Below are 15,060 nucleotides of genomic sequence, written 5' to 3' on the forward strand. Positions count from 1 at the left end.
TAGTTAGAACCTGTATTTTTGGGGTATATAGGCCAGTATTTTTGGAGTATATAGGCCAGTGAAAATTAAAACATTACAATTTTACAGATTAGTTGCCACAAATAAGCTTCCATTAACTGACACATGGCGTATGGGATGATATACAGTATCTTAGGCACTGATAGAAATGCTGGATCACTTTCTGAAGCTACACTTTCTACATCTGGTTGAACTTAGAGAATCTCTTTGGAAAAAAAAGGATAACAAAATATACTGTAGTATTTGATGTACCATATTATTTAAATGGTTGGTAAACAAGCATTTTTTTTCCTCCAAAGCAAGCGAATGTCAGTGCTTTATGCCCAACTGCTCAATAGGCTACCGTGTGGCTGCTGTGAAATCACATATTCCCTCCTGTCCTAATGTTACATGCGGTAAGTGTGTAAAACTACTGTATATATTATATGTATTCTATTTATTTAGGCTGAGCTACACACTAAAATTCAGATAATATATTTGTACCTGTTCATTTCTACTGTTTTAGACATTTGTTAGAAACATGTTATTATTTCATAAGAAACATTTTTGCGGAAATGGGTAAAGTTTTCAAAAGTCTACAAAACAATCTGTGAAGTTTCTTTAAAACAGTGCAAAACAGTTTTTGAATTTCCACAAAAGGTGCTAAAAATATGGGGAAGAGCACCATTATTTTATATATTTTCAACTCTTTAGTGATAGGTTAAGGTTCTGATTGGTTTATATACTTTGTAAGCATTAGGAACAGGATAATAGGTTGGTTTACATGCAACAGGAGAGGCATGTTTTTGAATCTTGACTTGGATAGCAAGGAATGTAATGATCTATTCACTCTAAATAGCAATATTGAAGGTAGCATTTGAGAATTGTAATACAGTTATACAATACACAAAAGGGTAAGCAACAATTTAAATATCTGGAAATATCTTTCGCCATAAATCAGTGTCTGCCAAAGGTATTTGACCATTGCTAGTCATAGCTATAATTAGTGAATCCATCAATACTTTTACAGCTGGTCATCAATTTTATTATTATTATTATTTTTTCAATCAACAGTGCCTGATGCAGTCTGTGTGTATGGAACAGAAACGTACCAGGTAAAGTTTGTGGCTATTGCTCAAACATGTCCACATAATGGTGTTTACCTTGTTAAAATTATTATCAGACAGCAGTTGCTTTTGAAATACAATAGTTATAAATTAAATTTAAAGGGATCTGGTAGATGGGGTTCTCCAACAAATGATGAGTGGGCAGCCCTCGTTCTACATGCGAATATAAGTTTGTACTGTATTACAATACTGAATTATTGAGAATTTCACCACCAATGCCAGTTCCTATTAATGTTCTAACTGAGAAATAAAATGCGTATACACTAAAATTAATTAAAAGCAGAATATGAAAAAACACTATACCTTCATTTTGAAGGAGAATTACATATTTTATATTTTTAGATGAAGATTTAGATTTAGAAAAATGTAGATTTAGAAAAATATTGCACTTTTTTTTTAGGTTGGATCAGATATCCCACAACCTGCAGATTCTTGTCAGACATGTGAATGTTCTCAAGAAATGGACTCAAGATCAGAATTCTACCTAGTAAAGTGCAAACCAACTGTGTGTGACACAACCTGTAGTACAGTAAGTTTCCCCTCTTAATTTTACAGTACATAGTAATTTTTAATTTAGCTTTGCTCAGCTTTAACAAAATACTCATATTTCTCAAATTTTTCTACTTAATTCATAAATTAATCAATAGAAGTTGTTTAGCCTTTTTGGATAAATTGTTATTGCTGAAGTATAACAATTGTATTGACTAGGTTTGAATACACAAAGTTCATCATTTTTGGACTTGTGTCAATACTGAATCCTCCATAAATGATTTTCCCAACTAACAAACAGAATCTGTACCCTAATTTCCATATCAAAATTTGAGCATAATCCAGAAAAATTACATAATCTGGAAAAAAATGAATGTTGGCTTTAGCTGTGAAGACTCTAAGGGGCATATTGATTATGCTGTGTAAAAAATAGCAGGATAATACATTACATATCGCCAGCCTTCAACGTGTAAACGTGTAAAAAGTGACGTAAAAAGTATGCATTGTTAAAGTATGCATTATGCATTTTTTTCTTAGAGTGACTTCAGCCAGAAGCAATGTAAAATAACGACAGTAAACTTGGTGTTCACATGGGTAAAATTGCACACACTATGCAATATTTTACACAGGTTTTTACAGCTTTTTTCTGGATCTGAATTTCGTTCTATACAGGATAATAAATATACCCCTAAAAGTCCCATGATATACACTTATGTAAATACAAAGGCATTTTCACTTTATTCCATAAGACCAAATTATATGTAAAGGTTTTAGAGGCTTATCTTTTTTCATAATTTATATTATTAATATAGTGATGGGCAAATCTGGCCCGTTTTGCGTTGCCAGAAATGTGCACAGTGAAATGCATTGAAGTAAACTGGCAACACATTTTTTATGCATGCATTTCGCTCATCACTAAATATTATTAAACATAATTAAACATTCTGTCTAAAAGTATGATATGTTGTTCAACTTCGAACCTGTACCTAAAATAGAGATTTATAATATCTCCTTGGCCAGTTTTAGTGCAGCTATTTGTGATATTTAAGCAAATTATGACCAGAACTGTATAGCTCAGTGGAAAATTCCTTCTTCCAGAATGTATTCTAGAAGCCAGTGGAAAATTCCTTCTTCCAGAATGTGTTCTAGAAGCCATATATAAAGTTTCATTATATATTGAAGAATAGAACATCTAATTTGCAATATTACTTTGTCAGGTTTAATATTTTATAACAAATTACACATTTTGAAAAATTTTCTCATTAGGGTTATGAATACAAGATGAAGGCAGGAGAGTGCTGTGGAGAATGTGTACGTACTCCGTTAAAATGTACCATGATGGTAAATTATGATACATATGGAAACACAGGAGGCACTGGAAATACAGGAGGCACTGGAGGTTCTGGAAGCTCTGGAGGCACAGGAGGCTCAGGAAGCACAGGAACCTCAGGAGGCTCAGAAAGCACAGGAGGCTCTGGAAGCACAGGAACCTCAGGAGGCTCAGGAAGCACAGGGTCCTCAGGAGGCTCAGGAAGCACAGGGACCTCAGGAGGCTCAGGAAGCACAGAAACCTCAGGAGGCTCAGGAAGCACAGGAACCTCAGGAGGCTCAGGAAGCACAGGAACCTCAGGAGGCTCAGGAAGCACAGGAACCTCAGACGGCTCAGGAAGCACAGACACCTCAGGAGGCTCAGGAAGGACAGGGACCTCAGGAGGCTCAGGAAGCACAGGAACATCAGGAGACTCTGGAAGCACAGGGACCTCAGGGGGCTCAGGAAGCACAGGAACATCAGGAGACTCTGGAAGCACAGGGACCTTAGGAGGCTCAGGAAGCACAGGAACATCAGGAGACTCTGGAAGCACAGGGACCTCAGGAGGCTCAGGAAGCACAGGAACATCAGGATACTCAGGAAGTGCTGGAAGTTCAGGAGTCACAGGAAGTGCAGGTGTCTCAGGAGACTCAGGAAGCTCAGGAGTTACAGGAAGTGCAGGAGACACAGGAAGTGCAGGAGGTTTAGGAGTCACAGGAAGTGCAGGTGCCTCAGGAGACACAGGAAGCATTGATGCCTCAGGAAATACAGGAGATTCAGGAGGTACAGGAGTAATTGGAGGCTCAGGAGACACAGGAAGTGCAGGAGGTTCAGGAATGACTGGAGGCTCAGGAGACACAGGAAGCACAGGAGGCTCAGGGGGCACAGGAGGTTCAGGAATGACTGGAGGCTTAGGAGACACAGGAAGCACAGGAGGCTCAGGGGGCACAGGAGGTTCAGGAATGACTGGAGGCTCAGGAGACACAGGAACCTCCGGAGGCTCAGGAGGCACAGGCAGCATGGGAGGATCAGGAACTTCTGGAGACACAGGAACATCAGGAGGAACTGGAAGCATAGTAATAGACCTAGAGGTAAACTGCTGCACAGTTTATGAGTAATGTAATTGTGAATTACAGTTCTTTAACTATGTTAGATAAGGACAGATATTCTGTCAATATGATATTGCATCCTGACAACAGAATATGTTAGAAATATTATTTTGTTATATTGGTTGGGAAACATACAGCAAAGCAGAATAACTGTGATATGAGTTTTTATTGTGTGTCCACACAGCATTTTGTTTTGGGCATCAAGGGCCCTGTTTCAAGTGTTAAACACACTTGAAAAGGGCCCTTGATCCCCGAAACATGTTGTGTGGTCGACCAATAAAAACTACTTTTGTGTTTCCCAACCAATATAACAAGTAGGATGTCGGAGATGGGGCATCCAGGGAATCACCACAAATACTATTTCCATCTAAAACAGAGGTTTACTGCCAATATGTTAGATATAGTCTGTATACCTTATACATAGGTGCTAGAGTGATTTTGGCAGGTGATGTGGTACGATTAAAGTACTGGCTCAAGAAAACATTCTTGACTGGTATATTAGTTCATGGGCAGTCATCCCTTCATCTCCTTTACTGTGTTCAATGATATATCATTATAGCATTCTACTGGGAAGCATGTTTGGTTCCAAGTAGGTGCAAATCAATAGTCTGTTCCCTCCCAATTTCTAATAGAGATAGAGATATAACAGCCTTATCATAATGAAAAACTAAAATGTTCATGCATTCATTTCCTGTCCTAGTTCCTGGAGTGAGCATAACTACACACATATATATATAATTACACATATGCACATATTACACAAGAACATCATGGATCCATGATGGTGATATCACCAATAGACGCCCAGTCAAACATTCTATTTCTGTGGTGTTGTTGTCCTGTTTAGTTATTCTAGCATGTTATATTCTTAATTGCTACCATGAACCATTTAACACATAGGTACTCTTAAATCAGAAAATATATTTTTTTCATTTATGTTAGCTTGGTGAACCAGCTTTCTTAAAATTGTTCTTTCTATAGATTGGCGAAATATTTCACATTCCTAATAACACTTGCGCCTATTACGAGTGCAGAGAAGAAAATGGTGTGGCGGTTCTCACCAGGGTGGAGAAGGTTTGTCAGCCATTGGATATCTCCCTATGTGATATGGTATGTTGATATTCATACTATTGTATATAAATGGCACATGCATTACATACAAAAGAGTAGGGCAAATAAATGTGTTTTTCTTGGTTGTTTCAGAGTACTCTCACATATGATGATGATAATTGCTGTAGGACATGCACACCTAAAAAACGTAAGTAGGATTTAGTCATCTCTCCCCACAGTTTAGCAATTGAGATGATATAATGTCCAGTTATGACATTTGTGACATTTGAAAATTTATTACAAAGCCAGAAGCAAAAAGAAAAAAAGAAACTCCTATTGCTACTGTGTTATATACTGTATAACATTAAATCCAGTTAATAAATAAGCAACTGTTCTAGTCAATGCGTATTTCCTAGTTATGGTCATGTTCAACTTATTCACTATTCAAGATATGATATAAAATGGCATCAACGCTTGGAGGGAAAAGTAAGGGAAGATTCTCAATCTTTTTCCATAGCGATGTTTTTTTCCAGCAATGTATTTTATTGTTTTTCCTCCCAGAATTTCCCCTTAGACAACTTTACAAAATGTCCCCAAAAAGTGAAAAAAAATGTCAGTGACTTTCAGAATCAAGATATTCCAAAGATCCAAAGATTTGGGAAACACCTACTCAAGATTTTAATCTCTTCAGGGATATCCTTCTTCTTAATCACTGTATATTTATACGGATACCATTTATTTCTACATTATAAAATCATACAGCGCTGCATGTCCTAGCAGCACTATATAAAAAAAGTTATAAATACTGGATATACATACATATGAGAATTCTGCTATTGGGATCAAGAAGGTTCAAGATAACAAATAAATAAATCACTAAGATAAATAATATTCATGCATCAAATAAAACTTTCTTATATTTCTCTTCTTTTAGAATTCATAGTAACACCACCCCCAACAATAGTAGAAGACTGCAGTGTACGTAAGAATGTCACAGTCCTGGAACAAGACGATTGTATACTTGAGGTAGAACTCTCTTACTGTGGTGGACCCTGCATGGGATCTTCAATGTAAGTTACTTATCCAGTGGCCAGTAATTCATTGATAGTGGTAACCAATAATGGGCAAATTTGACCTGTTTTGCTTGGCCTAAATGTTGTGAAACAGGGAGTGTATTTAAAATATTTAAGGACTTCATGTTACTGTATTAATAATAGCAAATTATTCACAACAAAGCTGTAATTGTGTTTTAGCACTGCAATGTATACTGATGATCATTTTTTTTAAGGGATTCTGTTAATGGTGCTGCTCCTGCAGACTTCTGCACTGAAATCTGTTTTTCAAAAGGGCAAATAGATTTTTTTATATTTAATTTTTAAATCTGATATGGGGCTACACATTTTGTTAGTTTCCCAGGTGCACTCAGTCATTGTTTATTGCTGTACTGCAAGTTGGAGTGATAGCAACCACTCTTCAAATTTCTTCCTATCAGCAAAAGCAATGAGAATGTAAGAAGATAGCTACCCGGTACATATGAGACTAGTACTCAATAGCAAATTCCAAGTCCCCCTATGACTCCTTCAGTTACATTGAGTTGGAGAAACAATATTGTATCTGAAAGCAGTTCTATGTGAAGTCCTGGCTCTTTCTGAAAGCATCAGATCAGGCAAAATGGCCTTTGATGGCGGCCTACACACCTATTCTATATAAATAACATGGGTAGGCACATTTATCAAGGGTCGAATTTTGAATTCATGTCCGTTTTTTTAAACTACCATAAACTCCCATAAATTCAAAATTGACCAATCCAAATTGATTAATAAAATCACGTTTTCAACTCGGATGGATTGAAACAACCCAAAAACTCGAATCAAATTCGATCGAACCTGATTCAAATTTTTTCTCCAATGTCAAGAAGGCTGCAAACATCTCCAAATTGATCCCTGGACCTTTCCGATTGACTTAAACAGCAATTCGGCAGAATTCTTACAGGGACAGCGTATGATACATCTCCAAAACCAAATGAGAGTTTTTTTAAAAAAAAACTGGAATAGAATTTGGATAACTCCCTAGTTGAATTTGCAGTTTTGACCATAAAAAATTTAAATGAAAATTTTCAATTTGACCCTTGATAAATCTGCCCCTTGTCGTTTCACAGATACAGGTTTATTATATATGGAGTGAATTATTTGCAGTGTAAACAGTGTAATTTAGAAATAAAAACTACACCATAAAATCATATCAGAATCCCTTTAAGGACTAAAAGGAGATGTTCACCCCAAAAGAGCTTGTGCATTACAAAAGAGAATGTAATTATATATAATATATACTAATTAAAAGTGTTCACAACCTGGAACCAGAGCAGAAAACAGAAATGGATGATCAAAAACTGCTTTCAAATTGCAATTGATTTTACAAATAACCAAAACAAATGAATACTTTTCATTGACATGTAAATTAAATAGATTTGACAAGTACACTTTTGGTCCTGCAAAAATTCACTAACGAGCTCATATAAGACATGTAATTGATCTGTGTATAGTTTTTTTTCTTCAATATATCTCATAAAGTTCTTTTTTTTATTCAGGTATTCAGTACAATCCAACAGTTTTGACCATATATGCTCATGTTGCAAAGAGATGGAGCTTGTAACAAAGAACGTGGAACTGTTATGTGCTGATGGAACGTATAAGAAATATGAATACACCGATGTGTTGAGTTGCGGTTGCGCTGGAGCATTTTGTACTCCCCAAGTATAAATTTCACTAAATGAATTACCAGTCTGTGGAAGCTTCAGCAGAGTTTATGCACTGCAGAATAAGATTCTCCAAAAAGAGCAGCGACTGCAACTTTGAAATAATTGTCCACATAATCAATACCTCTCTATTAGTTGTGATTTTAAAACATTAGCAAGTGCCAATCATGTAATAAAGCACAAACTCCAATATAAAATAGCCTTACCAGACTTTGCTGCTTAGAATCTTGACTGTAAGCTAGAATTTATTACACTGTCTTCTATAAATGTTGAAATAAATAAAGTTTAGATTGCAAATAACTAAAATATGTGATGTAATGTTTATTTGGGGTGTTGGGTGAATGAGTTTAGTATACAGAAAGGGGCACATTTACTATGGGTCAAAGTAAAATCCTTCGACTTCGAAAATCGAAGTCGAAGGATTTACCGCATTTCCTGCGATCGAACGATCGAAGGAAAAATCGTTCGATAGAACGATTAAATCCTTCAAATCGAACGATTCAAAGGATTTTAATCCATCGATTGAACGATTTTCCGTCGATCAGAAATTTGTTAGAAAGCCTATGGGGACCTTCTCCATAGGCTAACATTGAGGTTCGGTAGGTTTTAGGTGGCAAAGTAGTTGGACGAAGTTTTTTTAAAGAGACGGTACTTTGACTATCGAATGGTCGAATAGTCAAACGATTTTTAGTTTGAATCGTTCGATTCGAAGTTGAAGTCGTAGTCGATGGTCGAAGTGGCCAAAAAAAACATTTGAAATTCAAAGTATTTTTTCTTCTATTCCTTCACTCGAGCTAAGTAAATGTGCCCAAAAGTGTATGTATTATGAGCTTTTGAAGTGTGTAATTTTGTGTGGAAACAATGGGCTAGAACAAAGGGGTCTGCTGATTCAGAAGCTGCTGCATGTTCCAGTTGAAAAGAGGGTCTTCTGAAAAATATTTACTGTTGCTCAATTTCAAACTCAATACTTATCCCCCTAGTTTGTGTCATGGAAAGTTCCTAGTAGTTTCTAGTTGTACTTGGGAATGGTTAAAAGCTCCATGGAATAGGTTCCCCTAAATCACAGCATTTACATTAGCCATTTACACTTTACATGGTATGGCAGAAGCAGTATAGTCAGAATACTGCAAAAACCCCTTAATTAAATAAAGCTTTTCTCTTAAACAACTAGGGTGCATCCATCATGGGCACAGATCCCAAAACAAGACACCACTTAGACCCTCCAGATTTTTCTTCCTTAGAAGCTCTCTCTTGAGGAAACAATAACGTTAGTCTTCCACCTATGCAGATAATTTTGAAATCTATTCTATCTATATGTCTTCCGTGCCTGTACAGATCTTACATAAGCAGCTCTAAGCCCAATTAATCAAGTCTATATCTATATCTGGAAAACTACATTAACATTTTCCCTGAAATGGACAATCACTTCCATCTGCTTCATTACAGATTTATTGATACGTTACAGGGCACCAATTGGGTGTTTTAATCTTGGAAAGGAAGTTGTGGTTATATTCATATATTACAGAGTTGCTAGTGAATCAGATAAAAGAGTTTAGGACCCGGAATAATTTTCCATAGTTGGCAAGTTTGAATATAACATTATGGATAAACAATCGCTGCTTGTTTTATAGGGAATGTGTTTTTTTCCTTAACATAAGAATATTAGTGAGTGCGGAGAATCTTTTTTAGCTTATACACATATATAGGATCCCTTATCCAGAAAACTCTGAATTATGGAAGATGGGATGCACTAAATCCACTATTTTGGGGAACAAAATCTTCCAATACTCCTAATGGATATTAAGGGACAGATTTATCAAGGGTCGAATTTCAAAGTTGAAAATATTCGAAATTCGACCATCGAATTGAATAACTTTGACTTCGAATATCGAAGTTGAAGTTTTTTTGCATCGAATTTGGCCATTTGCGGTCGAAGGATTCAGCGATTGCTCAAACGATTTTTCTTCGACTTCAAAAAACTTAGAAAACTTCTCTAGAAGGTCCCCATAGGCTAACATAGCACTTGGGCAAGTTTAATTTGGCGAAGTATTGAATTCAAAGTTTTTTTTAAAGAGACAGTACTTTGATTATCGAATGATCGAATATTATTTTACTTTAATCGAATTCGAAGTCAAAGTCGTAGTATCCTATTCGATGGTCAAAGTATCAAAAAAATTACTTTGAATTTCAAATTTGTTTACTTCGAAAATTCCCTTGAATTCACTTCGACCCTTGATAAATCTGCCCCTAAATGATATTTTTTTTCATGATTTTACAACCTACAATAGACAGAATCAACTCTTAAGGAGTACATTAAGTATTGAGAGTAGATTGGGCACCAGTCCTAAAGATATAGAGCATGATAGAGTGAAGAGACATGCAACTGAACTGGTAATAGGAATGAAATAATGAAACTATAAGGAGTGATTAAATGATGGTGCTATTTTTCCTGAAAAATAAATCCTTATTCTACTCAGGTATTTATTGAAGAAATAAACCTTTTCTTTCCATAATATTAAGGGATAGATTTACAGTTAATCAGAATGAATTATGTTACAGCCAGCCACCTGCTGTTCAATTTCCAACAATGAAATAGTCAAGGAAGTTGTTAGGAGAGAAGAGGACTGGACTGAAGTTCTTCTGGTTAGGAAAGATGTGGGGAAAGTTGTCTTAGGGTTGTAATGTGTTTCCTAACCAGAACATCAGACTAGCCTTTGATGTTGCTCCTGGCAACGTCCTTGACTATTTCATGGTTGGAAATTGAACAGCAGGTGGGGCTGTTGTACCAAAATTCATTCCTATTGATTGTACCATGCAACTGGCAGTCCACGGGCCACATCCACCCAAGCCCCCCACAAGAAAGTTTGGCTCCTGTGACTGCTTACTTTGTGTGAGTTTAAATGGTATCAGTACTGAGAATCATTGAACCCTGAATTGTTCACACCTCATACTCAGACTGTAAGTTCTTGTATTGTTCACACTTGTAAGAGCCTGCACTGTTCCTAAATGTAAGCAAGTTGCGTTGCAATGTTCACACTTGTTCTACTCTGCCTGTGTGTGACAGCACTAAACTGCCTCTGGGAGGTGAGTCTATTAAGGGTTTGTTTGGAAATAGGGATCTCTAAGGTGTTTTTGTTATGTGCTGGGGGTTTCTTTGCTGTTCACAGGGGAGGAAAGGGTTTATGAATTTAAAGTTATAATATGACTTAAAAAAATGGTTAGAAGGAAAGTACCCTGCTTGTAGCCAAAATATCAAATATCAAAGGTCACTTAAAGGATAGTTTCTAACTACTCAGTGATTATTAGCAGTGTAATACTTGTCAATATCCCAACTTGGTAATAACACTTCTCAAAACTTGGGGTATCAAACTAAAGTGCAGTGCAATTAATCCAATTCATTCAATTCGATAGCTAATTAAAAAGATCAATCAATTGTGTTTAAAGTGCTTATTGGAAAGTAAAAAAAACATAGGTATGAATACATTCAAAATTCATCAACGAGCTTAAATAGTAAAAGTAATTCAATAGTAAACACTGTAAATTTGTTCCACTGTTCTCTTACAAAAGGGGAAGAAACATTGCAGACAAATGAGTAAAAACAGAGATATATGAGACAGATAATAGAACAAGGTTCCTAAGTACTCCAAAGTTCGGACTGTTCCCCTGTTTGGGATGTGGGAGTTGCAGTTCCATAATCAAAGGTGATACTATTACACACCCACAGAAGGGTTATAAGATCCCCATAAAAGCCTACCATACTTGCAATTCAGATTCAGTCATTTATGCACTTAAATGCCCGTGCAGAAAAATGTATATTGGTCAAACCTCAAGACAGATAAAAATAAGAATTAGGGAACATAAATACTCTATCTCTAACTATGATCCAGAGAACAAGAAGACACATACACCAGTTAGCAAACATTTTTATTTACAAAAAACACAATTCTTCTATGCTGAGGGGGTTAGTACTAGAAAAAGTACAAGTATCCCAACAAGGGGGAGATAGAAAACGCCTACTTCTACAAACAGAGGCAAGATGGATAGACAGGATGAAAACTGTGGAACCCCATGGGATGAATGAAGCTACGAGCTATAAATGTTTTTTATAACTGAACACATTTCACTGTAAAATACCAGTTAAATTCTGATGATTACTCTTCTTTCCTTTTCAGATAGATCTTGGACTAACATAATGTATTATAATACTGAATTGAATACATGTTGATACAATACTGGTAGGAGAATAGTTTATTACTTTTAAGGATACTTGTATACATAATGTAACCAGGGCAGCCATCAGGGGGACAGGGGGGATAGTTGTAGGGGGCCCTGAGGGTAAGGGGGGCCCGGCCACATCACACTTTATTGATTAGCCGGGCCCCCTGCTTTCTGAGAGCTGCTGACTTTGGGAAGGCAGGGCGGGACCACAAGGGGAGGTATCTTCTGTCCATTACTTCCCCTTATTGGTCACTGAGTTTAAGTCCCAGTTGAGCTGTTTAGGGATTGGATAGCTGAGGTTTGAACTTTTCCTCCAGCTAAACCAATCACCATGCAGCTTTACCAGGACTTGAACATCTGTGACTAATAAAGGAAGAAAATGCTGTCACTGGAAGAAGATGCAGCCACCTGTGCTCTCCTCCTCCCTTCTGTAGTTGGCAGCTCACTGACAGCAGGTGGGCCACACTAATGAAGTAAGTGTAACATGGCAGGGCCCCCCTAAAGGTAACCCTTTGTGGTCCTTGTTGTGTGGTGGGGCGCTGGGCACCAAATTTTTTATAAACTTCTGGGGGGGGGCAAGTTTTTTACATGGATGTTTAAGGGGGGCCCTGACCACCAATTTTCTTACAAGTGGGGGGGGGGGTCCTGGCCACCAATTGTTTTCCCCATGTGGGGTCCTAGCCACCATATATTTTTTAATGGAGGGCCCTAACTACAAATGTTTTTTTTTAATGGGGGGACCCTGACCACCAATATTTTTTTATTTACATGTGGGAACCATAGCCACTAATGTGTTTTTTTTAGTGTGTGGTGGGGGGTGGACCTGTGGGGTGGGGAGAGCAGACCTGTAGGTGGGACTTGTGGTGGGTGCAGCCCAGGGGGCCCAGGAAATTTTTTCGTATGGGGCCCTGCGATTTCTGATTTCGGCCCTGAATGTAACAGGATGTAACACATCATGTATTTGCTACAATACGATTGCTACCTTCTAACGGTGTTAATTTTAAGTAGGCCACTAGATGGCAGTACTCTCTTGCTTTGAATGTATGTTTATACATGGCATGACTATGGAGCGGGTGTAAAGTTGTTAGTGAGGGGTTAAATAGATTGCTACATCACTGTAGTTTATGCACCTGATGAAGGCCGATGTTGTGTAGGACTTTCTGCAAATAAAGAAATGAAATTTTAAAACAAGAAAAACGTGCTCTCCGGCTATTATCTTCTGTACTTGGAATCCTTTTGCATTCTAGCACGGGGTTTGCAGCTCGTTGAGAGGCACAAATATACACATGACTAAATGAAGGACTACCCTTATTTTGTTTGATACTATTTAAGCTAGTCGATGCATTTGATATTTGATATTTTGGCTACAAGCAGGGTACTTTCCTTCTAACCTTTTCAAATTAACTCACTCTTATGTGGGTCAGACCCCTGCAGTAACTAAATGGGTAACATTATAAATAAGTAAATAAGGGTTTCCACGCATCCATTTTCTACACATATGAGTGATGGGTGATATCCCTGCAGTGAGCAGCAAACATTTGTTCTTTTGGTGTGCTACCACCATTAATGTGGATATGGTCTTAAAATTTCATGGGAGTAGTTTAAAGTAGGTGTGGTTTAATTCCGGGCGTGGTTTCTATTGTTGGCCCTCTGCCATGTAGCCCAGAAAAAAATCCAGCCGTCTGTACCACAGAAGTTGGACAGCACAGCATATTACAATTCCTTCACTACTTCATGTGCTCCTACTTATCACATGTGAAAATGCATTCTTCACCCTAGATTTGTGCTTTGTGTAACTGATTCAGGTAACGTTTGGAGAAGAAAGTGCAAACAGCAAAGTTAGACAATCTAACCCAGGAGTCCCCAACCTTTTCTACCTGTGAGCAATATTCAGATGTAAAAGGAGTTGCGGAGCAACACAAGCATGAAAAATGTCCCTGTAGTGATGTGATTGACCATTTAGTAGCCTCCATAAAGACTGGCAGTCTACATGGGCCTCTGTTTGGGAGTACACCTAGTTTTTTGCAACCAAATCTTGCCTCCAAGCCTGAAATTCAAAAATAAGCACCTGCTTTGAGGACACTGGGAGCAACATGCAAGGGGTCGGAGAGCAACATGTTACTCACAAGCAACTGGTTGGGGACCACTGATCTAACCCATACATATTACATAGAAAGTCAGTACCCTAACAGACAAAGCCATAGGAAAATGTTCCATATATTGTTTTTTTTTCTTCGATTTCTCAAGGGCTGCTATTCTACAGGTATAGGACCTGTTATTCAGAATGCTCGGGACCCGGGATTTTCTGGATAATGGACCTTTCTGTACTTTCGCTCTCCATACCTTTAATCTACTAGACAAAAATATAAAAATTAAATAAACCCAATAGGCTGGATTTGCTTCCAAGAAACGATTACTTATATCTTAGTTTGAAGGTATTGTTTTGTTATTACAGTAAATCATTTTTAAAAATGTGGATTATTTTGATAAAATGGAGTCTATAGGAGACAGCCTTTCCGTAATTCTGGATAACAGGTTTATGGATAACAGGTCCTATACCTGTACAAGTTGTCTCACCCTGAACAGTATGAATGGAATTTACAATTACAGTAGATTCGGAATAACATGTGGAAATGAAAGCACATACAATGTTTAGCATTTTGCTCATTACAAGGTATAGGGGGAAGTCACACATTTATTCTCTTGCCCTATCATGAGGATTACAGCAACGAGTCATAAGCAGAGGCCCAAAGCATCATGCAGCGTTCTAATTTCACATGAAGCAGACATTATTGTGATTGGTTAACTTGTACCTAGTGAGGGGAGAATTTATTTGCCAGGCGCGAATTCGAATACATTTTCGAAACTGCCACTGCGTCAAAAAAATGGACGCTGCCACCCAGAACCAGACGCCGGCGTCAAAAACTAGACGCCTGGCATCAAAAACTAGAAGCCCCAAATTCGCCCATCACCACTTGTACACATGCACAAAACACATTTGGAAAT

General features: G+C 37.5%; 1 protein-coding gene across 1 annotated transcript in view; it reads left to right on the forward strand.

Annotated features, from left to right (window-relative positions):
* LOC108704984 (mucin-5AC-like) overlaps positions 1–8,136 on the forward strand; it is a 39,875-nt gene extending 31,739 nt beyond the window's left edge. The window contains exons 27-34 of the mRNA XM_041589597.1: positions 318–413; positions 1,072–1,112; positions 1,525–1,653; positions 2,880–4,013; positions 5,013–5,141; positions 5,235–5,289; positions 6,016–6,151; positions 7,669–8,136. Of these exons, the coding sequence (XP_041445531.1) occupies positions 318–413; positions 1,072–1,112; positions 1,525–1,653; positions 2,880–4,013; positions 5,013–5,141; positions 5,235–5,289; positions 6,016–6,151; positions 7,669–7,840 (1,892 nt within the window). The 3' untranslated portion in view covers positions 7,841–8,136. The remainder of the gene's footprint in view (positions 1–317; positions 414–1,071; positions 1,113–1,524; positions 1,654–2,879; positions 4,014–5,012; positions 5,142–5,234; positions 5,290–6,015; positions 6,152–7,668) is intronic.
* The last annotated feature ends 6,924 nt before the right edge of the window (positions 8,137–15,060 follow it).

This window comes from Xenopus laevis, chromosome 4L, assembly GCF_017654675.1.
Source record: "Xenopus laevis strain J_2021 chromosome 4L, Xenopus_laevis_v10.1, whole genome shotgun sequence".
Classification (NCBI taxonomy): Eukaryota; Metazoa; Chordata; class Amphibia; order Anura; family Pipidae; genus Xenopus; species Xenopus laevis.